Source organism: Astatotilapia calliptera, chromosome 7 (assembly GCF_964374335.1).
Source record: "Astatotilapia calliptera chromosome 7, fAstCal68.1, whole genome shotgun sequence".
Taxonomy (NCBI): domain Eukaryota; kingdom Metazoa; phylum Chordata; class Actinopteri; order Cichliformes; family Cichlidae; genus Astatotilapia; species Astatotilapia calliptera.
The window spans coordinates 67,078,495-67,101,189 of NC_137428.1; the positions used below are offsets into that span (position 1 = coordinate 67,078,495).

The window sequence follows — 22,695 nt, forward strand, 5'->3', positions numbered from 1 at the left end:
GGTTACCAAACCAGGCCTGTGGTCTATGTTTAGACAAAGTTTGAAGGAGGAGGAAATTAAGAAATGACTGAAACTTGTTGACTCAGGCAGATACAGTCGGATATAGTCAGACACAGCACATTATTGTCATGGTTTCTTCTTGAATAAGGAGTTGCCTGTATAAATTATAGTTAAAGACATTGCAAGTAATAGTAGGTTTTATCAATGAAGTGACTGTAAATTCTGGGGTGTTTTGGCAGTTAAATAGGTATAGCTTTAATAATCTTTCCCCTGAGATGTCTATATTGCCACTTCTTACTTGGCCGTAAGCATAAAAAAAGATGCCTTTTTTACCGTTATCTGCATGAGGTGGACAAAGACTCTGAAAGTGCTTATCACAGATGACTGGACATTTGTAAATAGTTAGATACTTGGAGCCAAAACATACAATCATTAATCTATTTTTATAGTCAGTCTCATTAAAATGCAGTAATTTAGCTTGGTGTAAATGATGGAATAATACATTTAGAAGTTTCAATAGCAAAATTGAATTTCTTTTTTACAGAAGAAGAATAAACAATCATTTGTTTGTATCTGTAAGCTTTGCTGGTGTTCTGACTTTAGTCATGGCAGGCATGCTGTGAGTAGTAACTGGAACCTTTTTAGACACAATAATTTGTACATGTTTATAAAAATGAGATTCAGAAGTAATAGTGTCAACTGGGCTGAATAACAGAACTGAGAATGTAGGCATTTTATTCTGCAAATGTTAATGAAGACTCGTTAGGTGTGATTGGGCCTTTTGAAAAGAACAAGTGGTTAGCCACATTGTCACCATGGGTGTTACTTTTCGCACTTGTCTGCTGCTCTGAATAGACAAAGCAGTGACCCAAACAGTTTAAGTTGTTTCAGTGGATGTGGCCGGTCCATCTCACTGATGATGTAGTACGGAGAATACCTGCCAAATGAGTTCTACTTTGCTATTCTGCCCTCAGCTCCAGTGAAGCCAACAACTGGTTTGGGTGTGGATAATGTGCGGAGGGAGAGGACAGATAAGGAAGATGGAGAAAGGAAAATGCGGGGTGGAGAGTGGAGCAAGGGTGTTGTCAGGGGAATAATAGAATGCCTCAGAGGCCCTGTAGACACTGGGCAGCAGGGCAGGGGGAGGAAAATGGTGTGAAAGAGAGGAATAAGAGGTTAAGCCAGTGAGAGGAGCAGAGAGAGAAACAGCAGGGGCGTCTGGTGAAAGAAGTGGCAAATACCTTCAGGGCGAATTGCTGATTGCAAGCCAGGCCTACAGAGGGAGTGAAGTGATGACACACACCTTTTGACTAAACCTTGACTCACCCTCCAATCTTTGTCCCAGTATCTGAAATGAATAGCCGGTTTTTCACAGCAGTATCTTGCCAATAAATCTGACAGCTCACCTTGATTTATGCAAATTATAGCCAAATTATATCTTATCAATTATTCAGCTTTTTTATCGTTCGGCCCCATTGATCATTAATGTTAGGCAGTCAAAGTACACGTTTGAATGAATTGTCATTGGTGTGGTTTTTTTCCTGTTATCTATAGTGTCAGTGCAGTGAGTTTGGGTGCTGCGTTGCGTGTGTGCATGTGCTTATCGAGGCAAAAGGTTCCCACAGGACGCTTCCAGCTGCAGCGGTGTCCCTTGCAGTCCTTTATCGTGCTAACTGTTTGTTAGCAACAGGCCACAGAGGGATTGGTCAATGGATGGGTGAGAGAAGAAAGAGCAAATAGACCCCAGTAATTTCCCCTCCCTTTGCCATCTGACAGACTGTGTGGCACTTCAAAGTTAGGGAAGAGTTGTTCATCCAGTGGGCTGCAGCGAGCCCTCCACTTGCTGTTCTGTACTCAACTCTGAACTCTTTCCCCAGCCTTGGCCCCGGCTTTTTTCAAAGTGTGATCAAAGTGCAGTTTGTCTCTGATGGATGTGCTCACTTTGGCCCAGAGGCTGCCTGACAGGGGACCTGGAAGTGGAAGAGCATGACACAGGATCTCACTGCGTCCTATGCACATGCGCTTACAGACAAACGCCCACGTGTGTCTTTGTATCCAGAGTTAGCTCGCGCTGCGAAAGAGCTCTTCTGCATATGTGACCACCCCATGACGAGTGAGCTAGCCTGAGCACATGTTAAGAACTTTAAGGAGTCTCTATTGTTAAACCTCGGTCTACCTGATCTATACTTGATATACAGTACACAGTACTGCCGTTTAGGAAGGTATTCCAACCTGATTTTCATAACTCGAAGCAAAGTGGCAAAATAATGTCCTTAAATGCAGTCTTGCTTACATTACTGTGAGTTTGTCTATCACTGTTACTCCTGGTCTTGTAGCATGTGCTGCACAACCAGGAGATTTATTAAACTTGTCAAAAATGCTGTAGAAATACAAATGCAATTCTGTAGTATTTAAAACGGTTGGTAATGATCACCCAATTATTGGTATGCACTGGCCTTGACAAGAAATTGTGCCTCGTTTTTAACCACAACAAGGCAAAAGTTGTGGTCGGTAAATCTTACATGTCTGGCTACTTCAGAACTTAAAATAGACTTTGATTTGCTCCTGGCAGTCACACACTCGTAAAGCCTACAGTTTAAGCCGTACACCTAAAATCCATTACAGTCTGACTGTGGTCACTGCTTTTAAAATAGCCTCAGTGCGCTTGTAAACATAATGAGCTGTTCTTCTCAATCACGAGACGTGATTCTTATCCGCTCTTATGAAACTCGCCCTCCTGGTTTGCATTTTTTCTTTCGTTTTTCCTTCATGCTCTTTACATTCCTAACCTCGAGCAGAAACGTTGATCTTATCCAGTTTTTCAACTTCTTTCACAACCTTGTTGTTTTTGGCTCTTTTTGTTTTTTCATTGAGCCAACTTGTTGTGTACCGGCTTCTGTCATTTCCACAGCAAAGAGGTGTGTACACTGACCTTTAAGGACCTTAAGTAATTGATGCGTCATTTCTTTTCCCTGGTTAAAGCTGAGAGAACCGATCAGCATTTATAGGACTTTCACAAGTACTACAGGTGCAGAAGTACTTGTGAAAGAGGGGCAAGAGTGACACCAACAACAGAAGTTGTTGGTGTGAAAGCAATGGTTATTAGGGGTGGGAGTGGTTAGCTGCGAGCCGTCTGTATGAGCTTTGAAGAGTTTGCTCTGTATCCTGCGGGAGGGTGCTTTTAAATGAAACGGACACTAGGTTGATGGAACACTGTTCATTTGCATTTCCTTCTCTTCCCTCTGGCTCAACTTCAGAGTCCTTGGGTGTGATCAAGGAGAGCTGTGCATGCTGGGAAGCTGTGTGGTGTCCAGTGTCTTGGTTGATCAGCAGAGGAGAAGGGGCATGTCTGTGTTGTAGCTCTCGGTCTCTGCTGCCTGCTGTCCTTTCTTGGTGCTTTCAGATCTTTGAGATTTTGCTCTGCCGGTTATTGCCGCTTCATAAAACCTAAATGACTATAACACAATGCCAGGCAGGAGAGGGGTCATGCCTGAACTTGAACCTCAGCTACAGCCCAACAAGCACCAGCAAACCAAGACGCCTTAATGAGACAGGATGCGAGCTCTAGCTGTTACACCTCCCACCGAAATCTGCCAGCTTACCTTACACTCATCCCAGCAGTTTCTCCATTTTGATCACATACCAAATCGGCATGTTTGCACAGTTATTGCTTGCTAAGTGCTTGTAGTTTCTTCACATGTTGATTGACTGTGTCCTCTGTGTCCAGGAGCTGGAGAAAGCCCTGTCAGAACAGGACTTGGATTTCCTTGGGGATCTTGTTGCCTGTCTGTTGCAGGGATGCTACCAGCGCACTGACATCACGTAAGTAAAGAATAGAAAAAGAACCTGGCATATAGCAAACGCTGCCAGGTCACATCAGGTCTGCTTGTGTAACACCACCTGTAACACATAAGCCGTTTTCAGACGTGGGATGCGTAACACGGCTGGCATCGTGACGTAGGTCACTTTTGGCAAGAAACACGTGTCTGAAGGGGACGACCGAAAAAGTTTTGATTCATGATAGAACCCCGGGGTTGAACCAAAGTTTATTTGGACATAATAAAAATGCAACAAGTTGACTTGTTGCAGATAGAGGTGTGCACATTTCAGAGCTGAGATCGCTGTCCAGTACAGTAAGGAGGTCCCCTTAAATCTTTTCACATTTTAGAAATAAAGCAAAACTTATTACAGTTTTCTAAACAATGAGGGTAAGAACATTAACATTTAATTTTAAGCCCAGTTTTACTCTCCTAATCATGGAGTCTTGAGTGTAGGACCATGTCCAACTTTAGCTACTTTTACATAATTGAACGTGTTAAATGAGGCAGCGTGTAGATGGCTGATGTTTGGCTTTCTTATAGTATGTTTAATATTTTTAGTTACATTTGTTCTGAAAGATAATAAATAGGTGAATATAAGCAGGAACATTCACATTTTCCTGCTGCTTAAAACTGCCCCAAGTGGCGTGGGAAATTTACTTCGTAGCTGACTGTAGGTCTAAGTAGTGGTGGAAGTTGGAATTCAAATTTAGAGTTTTTTGTTTTTTTTAATGAAGCAGAGGCACAATGGAAAAGAATTACCATTTTTACTTAAATGTGTCAAGATAAAACTTGTCTTTCCATCTTCTTCAAATTAGTCATAATACCCAGGAAGCTTCATAGGAAGTCTGAGTCACGAGCGCAATAACTCACTGAGGAGTCAGAACTTAGTCACCATAAGGAGCGCTGAAAGTAGTGATAGGTGGTATGGTGACATCATGTTTACTACCGCGGTGATCCGAAAACGGCGTAGCCACAGAAACTTTTCTATAAAGTGGTGGGAGAAAGTGAACGCGAAGCAGAGGCTGTTATTCAAATCCGCAAATGTTTTCTACCTCCCATGGGGCTTCCCCTTCGATACGCCTGTTAATCTAACCCATCGTTATAGAGTAGCATAGTGGTACAGTACAGTGATAAGCACAGAGCAGGAGTGATCCAGTTTTTCCAGCCAGGCAGCCGGTAACAAGAGGACAGCCTGCTTTATTGGACTGGACAGGCTCTGGCATCCTGGGGGTGGCTGCTCAGCCCTGGCCTTTCACAGAGCTGCCCTTTTCATCCGCACGCGTTAAACGCTCTGCCGGAGCGGGGGAAAGAAGGGAGGGAGGATGTCGGAGAAAACGAAGGACAGAAAGGAGGAGAGAGATGGGGTAGTAGTGAGGAGGGGCGAGCCTGCAGCTGTGTGAAAAGTGCACGCTGCTCTTTCAAGATAAGCCATTTTTTTTCTCTCCCTCTTTCTCTGTGCTGTTCCATAGATGCTCACCCTTGCCCCAAGCTCTTGTTCTGTTCATGTGAGCTGGAACTGAACGGTACAGATTAATCGGCTAGACCTGAACCGGAACCAACATTTATTTACCAGTTTTCACTCATAGATACAACACAACTCCCCTTCAAAGAAACTAGTCCTTTTCTTCTTCTTTTTTAAACCAGCCCCACCTCCTCTCTTTTTCCAGCCTGTATGATAGTGTGAACCTTGCCTGTTTCCTAGAAAGCGATGCTAGTTTGTACTGAAGCATGCTGCGTTGGGTTTACAGTGCCAAGATTTGCAACTGAATTGGTTGAATCTAGCCATCCATAGAAATCTCAGTACAAAAGTGAAGCCCTGTGTTGGATTGTTATTTTTGACATGCAGCTAGTGCTTAATTCTGATTTAATAATCTTTCATGATTAAGATGCGTAAAAGGACAAATTTACTCGAGGTGTAGCTAACCCAGTAGAGTGACATCTAAAAATCAATACGGCAGAGATGAGTAAGGCCGCTCTACTGTTTAGCCCCCAGGCATTTAGCAGTTACCTGGACGACATCATCAGCTACCGCTGGGAGCTGGAAGAGGGGAAACCCAACCCACTTCGAGAGGGGCCCTTTGAGAGCTTACCCCCTCGCACTCAGGTGGAACTGCTGCACCGGCTGTGTGATTACCGTCTGGATGCTGCTGATGTCTTTGACCTGCTTAAGGTGACTAAAAGAATACATGTGATCATAATAATGTATTCACAATTTATTAAAGAGTTAAACATTCACTCAGTATTGAGTCAGTAATTGTACATAAAAGGTTCCATGCTCCATTAATGCTGCCGAGTTGTGTACATGTGTACTGTTAAAGTTTGCTTTTTTGACAACATGATGAATGATTTCGTTCACCCAGCTGTTCAGCTTTAAAGCATAGTCAGATATATTTGTCACTGAGCAGCTGCCTCGTTTAACTTTGGCCTAAGAGTGCAAGATCTTAGTTTTGCTGTTCTTTAAAAGTATATTTACTGCCATGAACTAAGGTGGAGTTATCATAATCTGAGGCTTTACCCCTGTACTGTCAATCGGTTTCTAATTTTTAAACTGTAAACTGCTATAATTCATGAACACTCTTAACAAGATATCGAAAGTACTTATTGTCAGCACATGATTCACGCCTCTGTACGATCAAAGAGCTAAAATGACATCACCCTCTGATGACACACTGCATATTATTTAAGAAATGTTATATCCCCACCCCCGCCACCTCCAGGGCCTGGATGCAGACAGCCTGAGGGTGGAACCCCTGGGGCAGGATGGAAATGGAGCCCTCTACTGGTACTTTTACGGCACTCGCATGTACAAAGAAGAGCCAGTGACAAAGAAAGTAGGAAAACACAGGTAATGCTTCTTTTTCTGTCAACCAAGAATGAATCATCTGCACTTAGCTGAATGTTGAAGTGTTCAGTTGAAATAAAATTTTACCACTTGTTTAGAGTCCTCTTAAGGGTTAATTTACTTGTCTTTTATTCCTACCTAAGCTGTACTTTTAACCTTTTAACCTGCTTTTTTTTTTTTTTTTTTTTCCCCAGTGATGAAACAACAGAACTAACATTACCAGAGAAAAAGAAACGTGGAAGACCACCAAAGAAGAGAAAGCTGGAAGATTCACCAAGGTAAACAAAAACAAGAAAAACTTTGCGGTCAGTACTAACAGGGCGGAGACACAGACGTTTAGATTTGGGCATGTGCTGTGCAGATGAGCTCGTCTGTTTCCCGTGTGAAAACGATACTCGCCCAGGTTTTGATGATCTGGGTCTTCATGTCCTTTGCTCTCAGTCAGTTGTTGACTTGACCTTTATCCTACTGCTGGACCCAAAATGTAATAAATGATTAATGGAGTATTTCTTGAGCACACGCTCTCTAACCATATTCTCACCATGTGTGTAGCGAGGAATTTTAATTAATTCCAAAAAGTAGTTGTGGAGGATCAGCTCTTATACCAGAGTTACTTTTAAGCATGCCATTTTTTTGTAGGGACTTCATGGCTTTATATTTCTTACAGTGAGGTGGAAAGTGATGTGCCAGAGATGAAGATGGAACATGAATTGGAAGATCTTCCCCCAACCACAGGTAAAGAAACTTTGTGCTTTATATCCTGACATTTTTTTCCCTTTGTTTGCATTTTTCCCTAGAATCAGTGGGCCGATGTTGTTTTTCCTTTCTTTCCTGTGCAGGCCGTAAGCGAGGCGCTTGGTCGCTGGTGTGTGATACAGAGGAGCAGTGGCTCAGTCTGGCAGAAAGCATCAAGGACAAAACCTCCCCACAGGATCGCCACCTCTACCGTGTCATTAGCCAAAACTTCCTGCCTGAGATCAGCAACATGATTGAGCACAAGGTCAGACACCAGAGACACCACCATCAGTCTCCATTACACCAGCATACAACGCCTTCTATGCGTCCTCTGTTTTTGATAGGCTGTAGATTCGTTAATATGAAAGCGATTATACACAGACTTTAATTTGTCCTCGTTTGTGTGACAAGTCACAAGCGCCAGGGCGATTTTGATGAAATACCAGCTCATAAACGGCTAAATGAGACATCCCAAATGTGACAGTGATGACATTTGAATATGCAAATTGAATTTTATTGATGTACACTTGACTGCTGTCTTTTCTTTCTTCCTGTTTCCTTAATCTAATCTCGGGTTTTAAGATTACTGATATTCCTTCATCTCAGTTCAGCTGCTTTTATCTTCTGGTTGTCTTACAATAGTTGTTTGTAGGACCTCTCGACTGTGCTACACAATAGGTGGAGTCAAGGAAAGCTGGTCCCTAGTCAGCTTTTTGGGATTGGTCATATGTCTGTTAAGGTATAATTGGTGTTGAGTGCTTTAATGGAAGATGATATGCACACTCTGCTCCAGCATGTCTAAGCCAGCACTGCTTTCTTTACTTTGCAAAGGAATTAATTTGAGTCACTGACGGCTACAGCTAGTCGAGAAAACCTAGGTTCCTGTTTTGATCCCACCTGATTGCATAAAGATCAGTGGATGCTGTCTACTCCAGTGATGTATAACCAGCCGTGGCTGTTGCTATAGGAACGATCCTTTTTCTGCCGTCATCAGCATTGAAGTCAAGAATCCTGAAGGCAGGTTAATGTCAGCCGAGAGGTCACTCAGTAATTGCAAATGGTTATGAATGAGTGAATTTGGTTGAGTCGTTCATCAGTCACACCCTCTGCTGTTCTACTTGTGCGCACATTTCTATGGCATTCAAAGTCTGTCTATAGCTTCTCTACATAATATAAGTAGAGCTGGATGAGGGGTTTTTGGCTTGTTGGCGTTTCCTCCGCGCCGCCGCACTCTGGACTTGAAGAGATGGCTCTCTGCCAAACGCGATCACAGTATGGGGTGAAAACGGATTAATTTAAATTTGCTCAAATAACAGATTCAATTAAAGGAATGCACATTCCCATAGTGAGCTTCTTATTTATAATATAGATCACACAGCAGGAGATCACATTAGGATGCTGTGCTTGGTAATTATATTAATTACACTGCTGCTGTGATGGTGTATAGATTCTGTGCTTGATTTGCTGCATAGACCAAATTTATATTAGACAACCAGAAATGAAAGCTTTTCAGAAATGGTGCATGTATACTTTTTCTGTTTGGTAGTCTGTGCTATGAAATGAAAGTTTTGTAAATACTTGTTTGCACTTTGAAATAACAGCAAAGGGGAAAGTGTCTGTGTGATATACAGCTTCTACAAGGCTGCATGTAGTACGTACATGTAGTTTGCAGCCTGCACTGTGATCTGTTTTGCATGGCCATTTTGTAGGATTGTTTGTCTTGCTCTCTCTCAAAGTATGTGTTAGTGCCTGATGTGTGGCTATAAATATCTCTGTGTTCACATGAGAGTGTCAGTGTGTATATTCTCCCAAATCTTCCACATGTCTCAGTCTGCTGTCATCAGCCATTTCACGGGGCACTGACAGCTGGCAGGAGCTCACCTTGGGGCAGAATGGAGACTCTTGAGTGACAGCTTTGCTGTGCTGCAGGATTCTGTCGACCTCTCTAAGTGGTGACACCAGAGGCACTCGATCATGTGTGTGCGTGTCAGATGATGGACTTGCGGTAATACGGGGAAGAATTGTGAAGCCTGGGGAGATGTCAGTGTTTCCCATTGAGGCGAGACAGAGGCGGCGCGGGGGCTCTCAAGCACACATGTGGACTGCCGCCCTGAACTTTTCTACACATTACCAGGCGGAGGCAAATGTGAGAACCCAATTGTTCAGTGTGATTGGGTGTAAGACGTCTGTAGCCTGCCAGCTCCCTGATACAGAGTCGGTGTGCTTTCTGATTGCGCCCATGTGATAGTTCCACAGCTAATTGTCCCATTGATTCATAGTGACCACGTGGGCTTGTGCTGCTACCTTGCTCACATCAGGTGAATCTTTTCCAGTAAGAGCATGTCTAAAGTGGACCCGTTGATAGGTACGTGTCACGATGGACCGCTTGAGACAACGGCAGACATGATCTTATTTTCATTTTTTATGAAAAGATGGTGTTTGAAAACATTATCTAGTTTTAGAAAGCACGTTAGGTTGTAAACATCCGTCTCCTTTAACAGTATTTTTTCATTTTAATCTTCTCCGCAGTGGGCTCCTTCCTCATTTGTTTGCTTCCCTACCTGCACGCACAGACAGTCTGACTTTGTTTATATAACGGCAAATGCATATTTAGGACTCTCTACTTGTTATCTAGCAAGGTGTTACCTGTGCCAGGGTGGCAACCCTTAATAGTCCTACATCCTGGATGTACTCTGACATAAGCTGCAGGGGACAGTCCCTGATATAGACAGGATTTCAGAAACCACTTGGCGCTCTGTTGGCTGGTGTTTCCTTCCTTTTCTGTTTGCTCTAACTGGTTCTCTGACACGTCAGCGCTCATTAACCCTCCACGCTCTGTACTGTATATTTTGGATGAAGTTCCCTGCTCAAAAGTTGCCAGATAGGCTATTGTAGAACAGATTGTACACTACCACAAGCTAACAATAATATCACACAGGTTGTGATTTATTTTTTGGTGCAAGTATGTTAATTTTCTTCCCAAGCAGAGATGGAAGAGTAGGGAGCAAAGGTGAGAGAGTCACTTGGGGGATGGGAGAAATAAATCAATGACTTCGCTATAGTCACTGCTGCACTGCAACACCAGAGTGTCTGTCAGTGTGTTGGCTTTAGACAAAATGAATTACACAAACCGTATGTGATGTTTTAAAAGAAAGTTGCATTTGTGGACGAGAAAGCATTACAGACACAACAGTTTCCAGTTCACGAGTCCCTGTGTGTCATGAGAGGCATGAGGAGCAGAACCAAACTACATGTCTTTTATTTCAGGAGCGTGAGCAGAAGCAGAAGCTGCTGGACCCAAACCCAGTTCGCGTTTCCCAGCGGTTCTCTCAAAATCACATAAAACACGAGGAGAGGGTGAGTGTTTGTCTGTGCTATGCTTTTTAGGTAGTGTTACACACCTAACAATGTCAGAATAAGCTGTGCCGATTTATTTAGCAATACAACGGGCATGTCATCCACTTATCTGGTTTTTAGTGCAAGACAAAGGAGCTTGCAAAGAAAAGCGTCTGGACTTCTTTAAGTTGCTTGAAGACGTTTCACCTCTCATCCGAGAAGCTTCTTCAGTTCTAAGGTCAAATGGTGGAGAGTCCCAGATATAAACCTAGTGGGAGTGACCCCCCCACAGAGGGACAAAAGGACCCCTGATGATCCTCTAATCGCCTGAGCCAAGGTGTGAAACTGGGCGTGGGTCCCAATCAGCCAGAGTTTCGGGTGTGTTCACTCTCCACCATTTGACCTTAGAACTGAAGAAGCGTCTCGGATGAGAGGTGAAACGTCTTCAAGCAACTTAAAGAAGTCCAGACGCTTTTCTTTGCAAGCTCCTTTGACTACTATGACCTGGATGACTGAGAACCTCCACAGACATATTTAGTGCAAGACATTCCAGCACAGTACATGTTTGCACACGCACTGTGTACATTTATTCTCTCTGCTGTATATGTTGGTTTAGGGCCTGATTGTTTCTTTTATGTACAGAAACGTGTAGTTTTCTATACATCTAGCTTTCCTGGTGTGAGAGAAGAGTAGACTAATAGACTTTGTGGGTGTGTGCATCCAGGACAATCTCAAGGCCGGAATGGAGGAGGAGGAGGAGGAGGAGAAGAAAAAAGATGAAGAGCTGGACAGGCAGGTCCTGCTGGCCGAGCAGAGACGAGAAGAGGAAAGGCTTCTGCAGGAAGAACGGCAGAGAGAGAAGCTAGAGAAGATCAAAGCTGTGGAGGGTAAGATGTGTTCCATCTATATCGGTAACCAAGTAGCACACTGCCAAGATGTTGTTTGTGTTTAAAAGAAGTTTGAAAAATCTCTTTCCAAGAATTTTAGTATATGCAGAAAGTTGTAAGATATTAAGAAGCAGCAGTAAGTTCACATTCTCTCATCAGTCATGTATCAGCAGCAGGTAGGCGGCTCTGTCAAGGGCAGAATGTATCATGAAGGGCACTCCCCACACAGGCTTTCACATCTTCTTTGCCGTGCTTTGGCTCTCACCAGCTGAAAAATCTGCAGTAGCATAGCAGCATTTGAAGCCTTGAGATTTATGTATAGTACACAGACACTGTGAAAGGGAATGCTCAGGGCCTTTAATCACAGGATCACTCTTCTTCTTCTCTGATGTCATCTGTCAAGGGTTAATGAACTGCTGATTGTGCTTCAGTAGAGGAGCCTCATTATTGTATTATAGATGAACAGCAGGACCTGGCCCTACACTCTGTGTATTGCATATGTGGAATCCTCCTTCAAACATCTTTAATCCAAACGGCAGGGGGGCTGCCAGGCCTCTGTGCCTTTCATGTTGAAAGATAAAGCGGTTATGCATATGCACTCTCTGTGCTCTGTTCTGCTCTTTTGATCAACTTGGCCTAAGAAAAGATGGCCGATGAATCGTTCTCCTTCACTTATCTGAGCTGCTGCTGCTGCGTGTCACATCTGAGGCCTGGTTTTCATCAATGCTCCCGACAGTCTCAATAGACATCAATACTGTAACTGTAGGGTCTGAATAAGCAATCAAACATTGTTTACCTGCACTCTGAGACCGGCGTTTTTCATTATTTGTGATTTTAATTGCCCCCTGTGTTCACGATTTTCCATTAGAGCGTGCAAAAAGGCGTAAGATGCGAGAAGAAAAGGCCTGGCTGCTGTCTCAAGGAAAAGATCTACCACCTGAACTCCTGAATCTGGAGCCATCCTCTCCCGTCCAGAGAACACGCAAGAATAAAGAATTGTAGGAAGTTGTTCACATTTAGTTTCAGATTCACTATCTGCTTTAGCGACTCATGATTGCTGTTATTTTAGCCCGTCTAACATGCCGTATGTTCAACATTTCAGCTATGAAATTGATGATGACTACACTGCTCTTTATAAAGGTATGCCTGCAGAATTATTACCTGTTGCTATGTTTACATGTATGTACCCGTCACATGACAATTCACGTCATCTGGGCAGATGTGTGGTAGTGTAAACGGGAAGCAGAAGTTGGCTGCTTATAGAAAGTATGTAAAAAGAAGAACAGCTATTGCAGAAAGTAAGACCAGCGGTTTCTTTTCCTTAGTTGACAATGAAGTGGAACTGTTACTCAAAGCAACACACAAGTAACAGCTGGTCTTTGTGTAAAGAGAATGGCTCTGACCCATCAGGCAAAGATGCAAAATCTCTTTGGTGTCTGACGCTGGAGCTTTATCCGTGGATTTGAGGTGATGCCTGCGGGGATTGAGCTGTGCTCCTTAACTGTACCTGAGCAGTTTTAGTCTTTGTAGGAATACCAGGGCCTTAGATTTACCAGCAGCATATCCTCAACAGAAAAACAACACTGCTACACAATAATTAATGTTATCCACTTCAAATGCTGGCAGTTTTAAGGTATTAATTATGGTTCGGCTTACATGTTTCATGCTTTTTACTCCTCGTCATAACACACCATTGTAATGGCAAACAAGCAGGAATAAGCCACAAACTGTATACGAGTTTAGTGATACCGTTGGTTGATATTTATTTTTGTTTTTAGAACCAATGTCGGGGTCTATGACATTATTTCCAAAAATCTTACATCTTCCCTTTCCATACTAAATGCAGTTGCTGGGTTTAAAACATGTCGATGTAAATTTACAGTCAATGTCTGTTCTACTCTGTTCTTCAGTGCTTGAAGCCCTGAAAGCCCATAAAGATTCTTGGCCTTTCTTGGAGCCCGTTGACGACTCCTATGCTCCCAATTATCATGAGATCATCCAGGTACAGAATACTGTTGTTGTTTTTACAAATGTGTGACATTGGCTTCATGTTTGTATCAGTCTGGTTTGTGCATTAATGCATATATAAAGTTTATTGATTCATAATTTTAATTGCTTTATTTTTATTGTCGTTCTAATTTCAGACTCCTATGGACCTATCCACAATTGAGAGAAAGCTCAATAACGGGGAGTATGTCGCTAAGGAGGAGTTTGTTTCCGACGTGAAGCTGATGTTTGAAAACTGTGTCGAGTACAATGGAGAAGACAGCGGTAAATTAAGCATTCTAAACCATTTTTAAAATAACTTTGTTAAAGGCATCAAAATCCGTTGCGTTATGGATGCATTTTGAAAAAAGAATTTCATATGGACATTGAGACGCAGGGGGTGAGAGTGGGAGAGATCGCAGAAGAAAGGGGGGCGGTCTTAGTACTGTGTTGGGGCCGGGGCTGGGGCAGCCTTGACAGTGATTAATGAGGAGTGATTGAGTTGTGCTCGAGTGCTCTGGGGGATTCAAGTCCTGCAGTGCCAGAGAAACATTCCAGCCCCTAAGCCCCCTGTCTGGAGCCATCCATCCAACTGAATACTCTCCTCAGGGAATGGGGGGAGGTGAGTGGTGAGGAGGCCCAGGGTGGGGCAAGAGTAGAGGGAAGGGGTTGAAGGAGCAAGGGTCAAACTTACGCCCTCTGACTTGGTCAGCTGGTTAGCACTGGGCCAGGACAAGACAGGATTTTTGTGCTCTGTTGGTATGTGTCTCACCTAATGGTCACTTCATGAGTGGCTATTTGTGGGAGTGACTGCATGTAAATGAAGCGTTATTCTTTGAGTATATGAGTAGATGCTATAGACATGTGATGTATGTTTGTTCCTTTGCTGAAGATGTGCGTTTATGTAAAAAAAAAAAAATAAAAAGTTCTCAGGGTTTTATCACAAAAGAATCGCTGATGTTGGTGTCTTCCTGTCCTCAGAATACACTATCATGGCCGAGTCTCTGGAGCGTTGTTTTAGCCGAGCCTTATTAAAACATTTTCCATCTGAGGATGGTGACACGGACGAAGAGTTCCACATCAGTCGAGAAGACAAGGAGCGCAAGGAAAGAAAACGCAACCGTAACAGCAAAGCTTTCGGGCCTGAAAGCTTGATCAGGGCTACTGAGCAAGTACAACGTAAGCGAAGCTCACAAAAGGGCAAAAGTAGCGCAACTTCAGAGGAGGATGCCAGGCTGGCACGGCTGCATCCTCATTGGGCTAACGGCCCCCCTCACCCGCACAGCTTGCCTCCAGGCCAGCAGCATATCCGGGAAGGAGATATCAGGGGGTTATACCACCCAGGGCAACAGGTATCCACAGATAAGACTTTAATCCTTTTTTTAAATATATTTATTTATTGGGAGTCTTAATTCCTGTCTGAAATGCAAGAGGGGGAAAATATAATAAATTCTTTATTTTAACAGCTCCGTCAGCCTGGTCCCCCTGGGCCTCATGGTCCACACATGTATGCCCAAAGAATGGCCATGGATCCCCGCTTTGCCTACCAGGTTCACTTTTCTAGACAAGGAGACCCCAACTTAAACCAGTTGCCTCACAACTTTAACATTCAGGTATGCTTGACCTATTACACACAACCAACCACCTAATTGTGTGTATGATGCATCTTGATGCTGTTATAACAGACAAAGCCAGATATTTCATATTTTATTTTCCTTTTTTCCTCCAAGCAACGCATGATTGAGCCACACCACATGGGGCCTAGGTATCCAGTGGGTCCAGATCCAAACCAGCAGCAGCACTCGTACATGGGTCCGACTCATGGCCCATGCTTAGGACCACGTCCCATGACCCTACAGCCTGGAGCTCCTCCTGAGGCCAGCATCTACCCATCCCACCACCGTCCAGAGGGCCACACTGTGCATCCTATGGGGAACAGGTTCTCAGGCCCGGAAGGATCACCTCAGCACAACTACCCAGGCTTGAGACCTGCTGGCATGCCACTACCTACTATGTGGAGTGGTATGAATCAACAGGGGCAGGAGAGGCCCAGCGGCATGTCTATTCAAGACCCAAACATGGTGAACCAGCGCAACTTTAGTTATGGTGGAATCCCCCCACCTGTGGGTCATAAACCGTGGCCAGAAGCTGCCGGATATCCCAACCATCCTTCCAATGCCCAGTTTCAAATGACTGCAGCAGCCAGCTCCCCTGGGCTCATGTCTGCACGTCCCACTGTGCCCCACTCAGACTCCTCCGGCAGGACACGCTTGGCTTCCATGCTGGAAAGCCCAGAGATGCTGGCCCTGCAGCAGCTGTCAGCCTCTTCTGGACCCCCTGCTGGTGCCCCTCATCAGCACACAGGCAACTTTCAGCAGCCTGGGCCCCCATCAAGAATTGGCAGCATCCCAGCTCACCCCTCTCAACAGCTCCCCCCTGCCCCTGAGGTTCAGCTGCTGCATCCTGCTAGAGACAAAGGCCCAGATAGACAGCCTCCCCAGCAGACAAACTTGCACCCCAAAGGTAGACCTGACCTTCTCTTGCTGTATTTCACCAGTCTGCGTGATAGAGCACTAGACTCTAGTGTCTCATTTGTTAATCAGCACAGCCCCCATCTTCTGTCAAGTACTTCTTACAATTTGACTTTAATTATTTCTCCCAGTAAGCAGCAAATTGAATATTCATCAGTTTGGTTACATTTTTGCTGATATCTTTGAAAACATAAAAGAGATTACATGTCATCATTTCAGCCTCACGGGGACGCCTTTAAATGTTTCTATAACCTAATTGTAAAGAAATGGAACAGAACGTTTTTTAAAATTTGATTTGTATTGTGCTTCTTTTGGATAAGTGGCATAAAACGGGGACAACGCGTGCATTGTACTTCTAGTCATAGTAAAACAGTCTAACCTGCAACATTGTTTTCTCCTGTACGTTAACAGGCACAACGTCAGAGAACAAGATGGCTGCCAGCAACATTTCCGAAGAAGCTCCATCACACAAAAACATGTTTCCAGTTAACCAAGAGAGCCCATCCAACCCTAGCCCCACAAGGCAATACTGTGGGCTTGCGGATAAAATGCAGAGCCCCCCAGCCCCAACCTTGGCCAGATCAGAACAGAATCCTTCTGGATCAGCGGCCGCACAGAGTTCAGCTGAAAGCCAGTTGGATAGTCGGGGACACTCTGCCAGTGAAAGTAATGGTACCATTCCTGTTTCATCCCATCCCAACTCGAGTAACACTGATCCTGCTCTACACAATCCCCCACAGCTTAAACCAAACAGTCCACAGCCAAATGTTCCAAGCCTTGCACTTCTTCCTCAGAACTTCCCACCACTGGATGTTGCAGCAGCTCAGAATTCCACTCAGCAAATGCCAGACAACTTAAAACTCGCAGATGGTGTAAATCAGGAAGGCAAACCCCAGCAAGCCATTCAAAAACATGAGCAACCTGAGGCGGGCAGCACCTCTCCTGAAAGCCACCCTCAGAGCTCTCCTCAGCCACTGAACCAGAACACACAGCAACACAATTCTCTGCTAACCTCTCATCATGTCCCCCAAAGCATCTCACCACACTGCACTACACAAAGCAGTCCCATGCATGGGATGCCACACGGCGCTACTCAAGGAGCCCAGCCTGGACCCCCACACCCAGCCCCTCTGACCTCTTTGCCACCCAGCCATCCTGCCCCTCTATTACCCTCTCAGCCCAGTCCAGCTGATCTCGGAGATCAAAGGCCTAGCGAGCCTACGAGGCTGGACACGAGAAGCACTGCCATGTCTCCACAGCACACCAGGATGACATCAAGTGTTTATAAACACCCGGCTTTTAGTCCAAATCGCCATCAAACTCAGTTGGTGGGTAGTAATGTGGGAATACAGGCTCCAAGCGGGCCATCAGATGGGCACAATCCAGCCGTACCTCCTCACTCGCAAGGCCCAGAAAATTCAACTATGAGTACTTACGGCATGGGGAACCCTCCACTTCCACACTACAACCGAGCTAATATGAATAGGTCCATACCTCCGTCTGCTCACCACCCATATCATAACCAGTCCATTAATGCTCTCCACAATCTTGCTCCCAACACCAACTACCAGCAGCAGCAGGGAGGGTCAACCTACCCCTACCACGTGCCAGGTCAACCGCACCCTCATGGTCATGGCAATGTGTACCCACCTCATCAGTATCAGCAGCAGCAGCAGCGCTACTATGCCCAACCCCATCCCCAAACTCAGGCCCATAACCAAGCCACGGGCAGAGGGGGTTACCCTCCAGAGGAGTGGCATCGGCCTCATTATCAGTCTCACCAGGCAATGCCACACAATGCCTACTTACCTGTAGCCAGTGCCAGAGCTAATGGTCAGCTAAAGGAGAGCAGTGTCTCACCGCTGGGGTCTGAAGGCTCCAGCGGTACAAGTTTGGTTTCCCCAGGCCCAATGCCAGGAACAGGGACTCATCCTGGAGGCACAGACGAAGGGAAGTGTGAAAACCAGCAAGCTGGTGGAGGCAGCAGCATTAATGGCAGTCCAGCAAAGCGGCCCCACAATGAGGGCTCAGAGCAACCTGAAAGCCCAAAAGAAATCCTGGACCTTGACAGCCATAATGCTGCTGCTCAACGCCGTAGCATGCAGCATCCACATGCGTCTGTGGCGCACATGACGTCCGGTTTTGTGTACGACCCTCGAGCCTTACATCCAGGAATGCAGCAAGGTGTCGTCCATCATATGATGTCCCAGGCCCGTGGAGCTGGAAATGGATCCCCTTACGCTGGCCAACCATACCCTGATCCACGACACTATGCTGCTCAAAGACCCCACTCACACCTGATGGAAGCTCTGCAGCGGCCCCAGCAGCTTCCCTATTCCCCTGGCCAAACACGCATGGTCATGTACAGACACCCCCGACCTGGGGGGCACTTTCAGGGCATGATGATTCAGCAGCGAGGTGTGGGACCAGAACGCTTCATGCATCCAGGGTAAATTCCTACAAAGTTTATATTGTCAGTGGGTATTTGACTGTTGTTAATTATGATGGCTTAAATATGTTCTGTTTATTACCTGATATATTTATGTCAAAAACAAAATGTGAAAATGTCCCCTTGGATCTCAAACTCTGGTGGGCATTCCTTATCACTACTGTAATTTAGTTTGCTTGTTTTAAAGGCTAACACTATAATAAGAAAATAAAATGACCACATCAGTCTCACAGTCTTAACCAAGCAGCATAATGTTGCAGAGTCTTATTGTCCTACCAATGGCACTCGGACTGCAAGAGCTAACAAGTCTATTTATTTACAGACAACAGATGATGGCTGCTCCAAGCGGCCTTGGCAGTAAACAGGGATTGTGATTAAAGTGAGTATACAGACATTTCATAAATTGTTAAAACTTGTGTTTTATCCTGTTGATTTTTAGGTTTCCAGTCGAAACAGCAAGATGAATACTGCCAGAGGCATTGTTAACTGATTGTTGTTGTTCTCCTTTCAGAGATGATGTTGTCAACGAACATCTGGATAAACCAGTGAGCCAAACCGCTTCTGAGAAGAAGAGACACTTTTTCCGAATATATTTCCTACTGATATTCTGCCACTGTGCAACAGTTTTGTTCAGCAGTGGGATTAAAAATCCAGCCAGGCAGCTGGTACTACAAAGTAGAATTTAAAATGTGAAATGTTACTGAGCCTTGGAGAACAATTCTCTTTCTCGTGTGCCCTCCACCGCAAGAGCTCACGGAGGTCACTGACAGAATAGCTGTGAAACTGTTAGGAATTCACCGACTTGCTCGAGGACACTCCAGTAGCATGATTGCTTCCCAGCGTGAGCATTTGAACTTTAAACCTCCTGCAGAAGGGGCGCCCCTTTTAACCACTATGTCAACCTGTTAAACACAGGAGACATTGCCTTCAAGAACACTGGACAGCACTCTTCGACGTGAGCCGTCAGATTGTAAAAGGACGGATTAGTGACCACTGAACATAATGTTCTTATCCTGTCTATTGACTGTAGGGCAGGATACTGCACCTACTGACAGGACTGTGAAAAAGAGGAGATGGACTGGGGTTGGTTGTTTGTTTTCTTTTTGACCACGATTTTCTTCTCCAACCATATCTAAACTCAGGTGTACAAAAGGAGGTACTATGAGACTGTCACCCTAACCTAGTCAACTCAAAAGCCCCTGGTAGTTGCCTTGGTTTGTTTTTATGAATGTATGAGTGAATGTGTAGACAGGAAATGCAGTGCAGCAGCTGCTTGTGAAAGAACAAACAACACTGATCATCCATCTGAAGCACAAGTCATCCCACCCATTTCTTGTTCATTTCCACCCAATCTCTAATGTTTTTCTTTCTCTGGAGCACACACACAGTATATGCATCATTCAAAGCTGCCTTCATTTGTTTGAATGTCTTTGAGTAGCAGAGAGGGACCGGCAAGGGTGGTGTCATTATTATCTAAATATGTGTGATTCTCTGTTGTGCACTATGGATTTCTGTTAGTCTGGACATCCTGGAACCAAGTGGCCTTGGATAGTCGTATTTTAGTCGATACTTATTAATGCGTAAATGTATCTAAGAGTGTATACTATATTAATCACCGCCCTTCACTGCACAGACTTATTTCGGACGATATACTCACTGGTGTATATACGTGCACAGAGCAAATGCATACACAAAAAAAATTATTTGGCTATTCGAGTGTCCTCCAACAAGTTTGTTTTAGTTCTTTGTTCCTTTACGGTTCCTTCCCCGTGTCAGTACTAAACATATCCTCAGGGTGTACAGTTTCTTTATACGGGTACTGTTCTGAATTATTTGAAGGAGGAACAGCATAAAGAAAATGAGACTGCAGCTGTGGTAAATCAATCCACCTGATGAAGAAGTTGACTTGTGAGAGTCATTGGCCTTAATAATAAATAACTGCCCCCTTTTTTTTTTCTTTCTTTTTTTTAAATATATTGCTTTCGTCAGAGTTAATTGGATTTTAATAGGATCTAATTTGTTACTCTACATTCCACTTAATTTGATGTCAAATCATTTGTCATCACAATGAATTTTGGTTCTTTGTCTGCGAGCCCCACTGGGGAAGTTTAGCAATGGCGAAAAAAAGAATAATCTACCTCATCTAGCCAGTCTGTGGCATCTACAAAGTCTATCCACTTCTTCTCGTACTCTGCCAGACTCCTGTGGGGTGACGTTCTGTGACCAGCATGAATTGACGTTAGCACCACTTTTAGATCTCATGACTGTAGAACTGAGAATGAAATTGCCTTACAATGCTTTACCATCTTTGGCGGGAAATAAAAAGCTTGTGTGTCGGATCTCTGTGACTAATTATGGTGCTCACTGACGACCTCAAGTAGAGGTGATTACTCGGCTGTCTGCAGGTGCTGAGGCGTCCACTGTTCCATGGTATTGCACCTTCATTCTTATCATTTTTTAAAAATATTATTAGAGAATGATGGACAATATTTAGTATTTTAAGATGGGACTATGTCTTAACTTCTACAGATCAAACGCCATTCCACCTACAGGTTGTGGGCAGTAGTCCAGTCTAAGGTCTGTAATGGGCTGTATACAGTTTGGCAGCATTAGAATGTCTTAAGTTATAGGATGTTGTAATGAAATATTCAAGAAAAGAAGCTGGGTCGATGAAAGCTAGACGCTATGAGACAATTTTGTAAATGTATCACAGAAGACCTGTCATAGATGATTTGCTATTTTGTTAAAATAGGCAGTATTGGTGAGCTCAGTGGGGCCACTAAGGAGGTAGTGTGTTCACTCGTGCTGTCTAATGTATGAAGGGCAGTTTGTTTTATTTTTTTTAATAAGGTCTGTAAGGTTGTGATGTTATCTTATGATGTACAGGTGTGTGTGTGTGTTTGTGTGTACAGATGTTTTTTTTGGGTTTTTTTTTTCTCTTCTGGTGCATACAATCGGCACCAGATGACTGGAAGTGCGCGTTCATCTTTCACTTTACTCTGCTGTCATCTCTGCACTAGTTGTAACCCAGTTAGGCGTGATTAAATGTGAATCATATTTATTTGCTGTTTTAAGAATTTTTGTACATTTTTGGACTTTGTTTTAATATAATTCTGGCGTCTGTCTCTTTTTTTCTCTCAATGTTTTTGATGTTTTTAAGCAGTCGTCTTTTACCTCAGTAGCCATTGGAGAAGAAAAGACCTGTCTTTCATTTTGAAGTGACGTTTACAAGTTCTTATCTGACTGACATAGATTATTTTGGAAATGGAATGGAGTATTTTCTCTACTGTACATTTCTTAGGAATTAAAAAAAATGTTTCTCAAACATCACTTTGGCCTTTTTTTTGAGAAATAAACACTGGGTTGGGTTTATTTATTTATTTTTTTAAATGACTCTTGGAGCAACTGAAACGTTAAAAATAATGAAATGAAAAAGTCCACAATGTGACGGCTGATGCATGACAATGCATTAATGTATTTGGAGGCTTTACACCATCACTTTTGATTAGTGTTTATCCTCGTGATGAACACCCTCCACAGATTGAATGCTGCTTTGTCTGACCCTTCTCCTGTCAGCAGGAGTCACAGATGTGACGTCAGAGGGTTCCTCCTAATAAAAAGTAATATATTCTTTTGTTTAGGCCTAATGAGGCCAAAATTGGCATTAGAAAGAAAATGCAAATGAGGCATGTAATTAAGGCGCTTTAATTGAGCCCAATTACGCACATTGTTGTGCAACTAGCTTTTAAAATACGGAAATGCAAAACGCAACATGCCAGTAATGCTAAAGAACTACTATATGATCAAAATGTACTAAAACTTGACTTGATGAAGCTGTGGGAACAATAACCAAAGTTTGTTTTGCTTTTATACAAAGGAAACAAGGATGGCAAGTTCTGTGTGTATCTCTTGCCCCACCCACTGCTCGTTTTTATTATCAACAAAACCATAAGGTTTTTGTTTTGTTTTACAAACAGTGAAATGAATTTTCCGTATTTTTCCTCTTTTTTTGTTTGTTTGCAGGGTAATTATGATGTCACCAGCAAAAATATTTTTTCGTTCTTGTTTGGTTAATCGTTACTTTGTTTTCTCTCTTTCTCTCTTGACG

The 22,695-nt window shown here is 43.8% G+C and overlaps 1 protein-coding gene across 2 annotated transcripts in view; it reads left to right on the top strand.

Moving 5' to 3' along the window:
* Positions 1-19,239, top strand: part of cecr2 (CECR2 histone acetyl-lysine reader) — a 30,963-nt gene extending 11,724 nt beyond the window's left edge. For both annotated transcript variants that reach the window (XM_080303952.1, XM_026176669.2), the window contains exons 2-19: positions 3,728-3,822; positions 5,808-5,991; positions 6,539-6,666; positions 6,858-6,941; positions 7,331-7,398; positions 7,503-7,663; positions 10,666-10,755; positions 11,459-11,621; positions 12,490-12,619; positions 12,724-12,761; positions 13,532-13,623; positions 13,766-13,892; positions 14,589-14,959; positions 15,074-15,220; positions 15,338-16,130; positions 16,550-18,587; positions 18,910-18,966; positions 19,099-19,239. In XM_080303952.1, the coding sequence (XP_080160078.1) occupies positions 6,623-6,666; positions 6,858-6,941; positions 7,331-7,398; positions 7,503-7,663; positions 10,666-10,755; positions 11,459-11,621; positions 12,490-12,619; positions 12,724-12,761; positions 13,532-13,623; positions 13,766-13,892; positions 14,589-14,959; positions 15,074-15,220; positions 15,338-16,130; positions 16,550-18,587; positions 18,910-18,961 (4,398 nt within the window). In that variant the 5' untranslated portion in view covers positions 3,728-3,822; positions 5,808-5,991; positions 6,539-6,622 and the 3' untranslated portion in view covers positions 18,962-18,966; positions 19,099-19,239. The remainder of the gene's footprint in view (positions 1-3,727; positions 3,823-5,807; positions 5,992-6,538; positions 6,667-6,857; positions 6,942-7,330; positions 7,399-7,502; positions 7,664-10,665; positions 10,756-11,458; positions 11,622-12,489; positions 12,620-12,723; positions 12,762-13,531; positions 13,624-13,765; positions 13,893-14,588; positions 14,960-15,073; positions 15,221-15,337; positions 16,131-16,549; positions 18,588-18,909; positions 18,967-19,098) is intronic.
* The last annotated feature ends 3,456 nt before the right edge of the window (positions 19,240-22,695 follow it).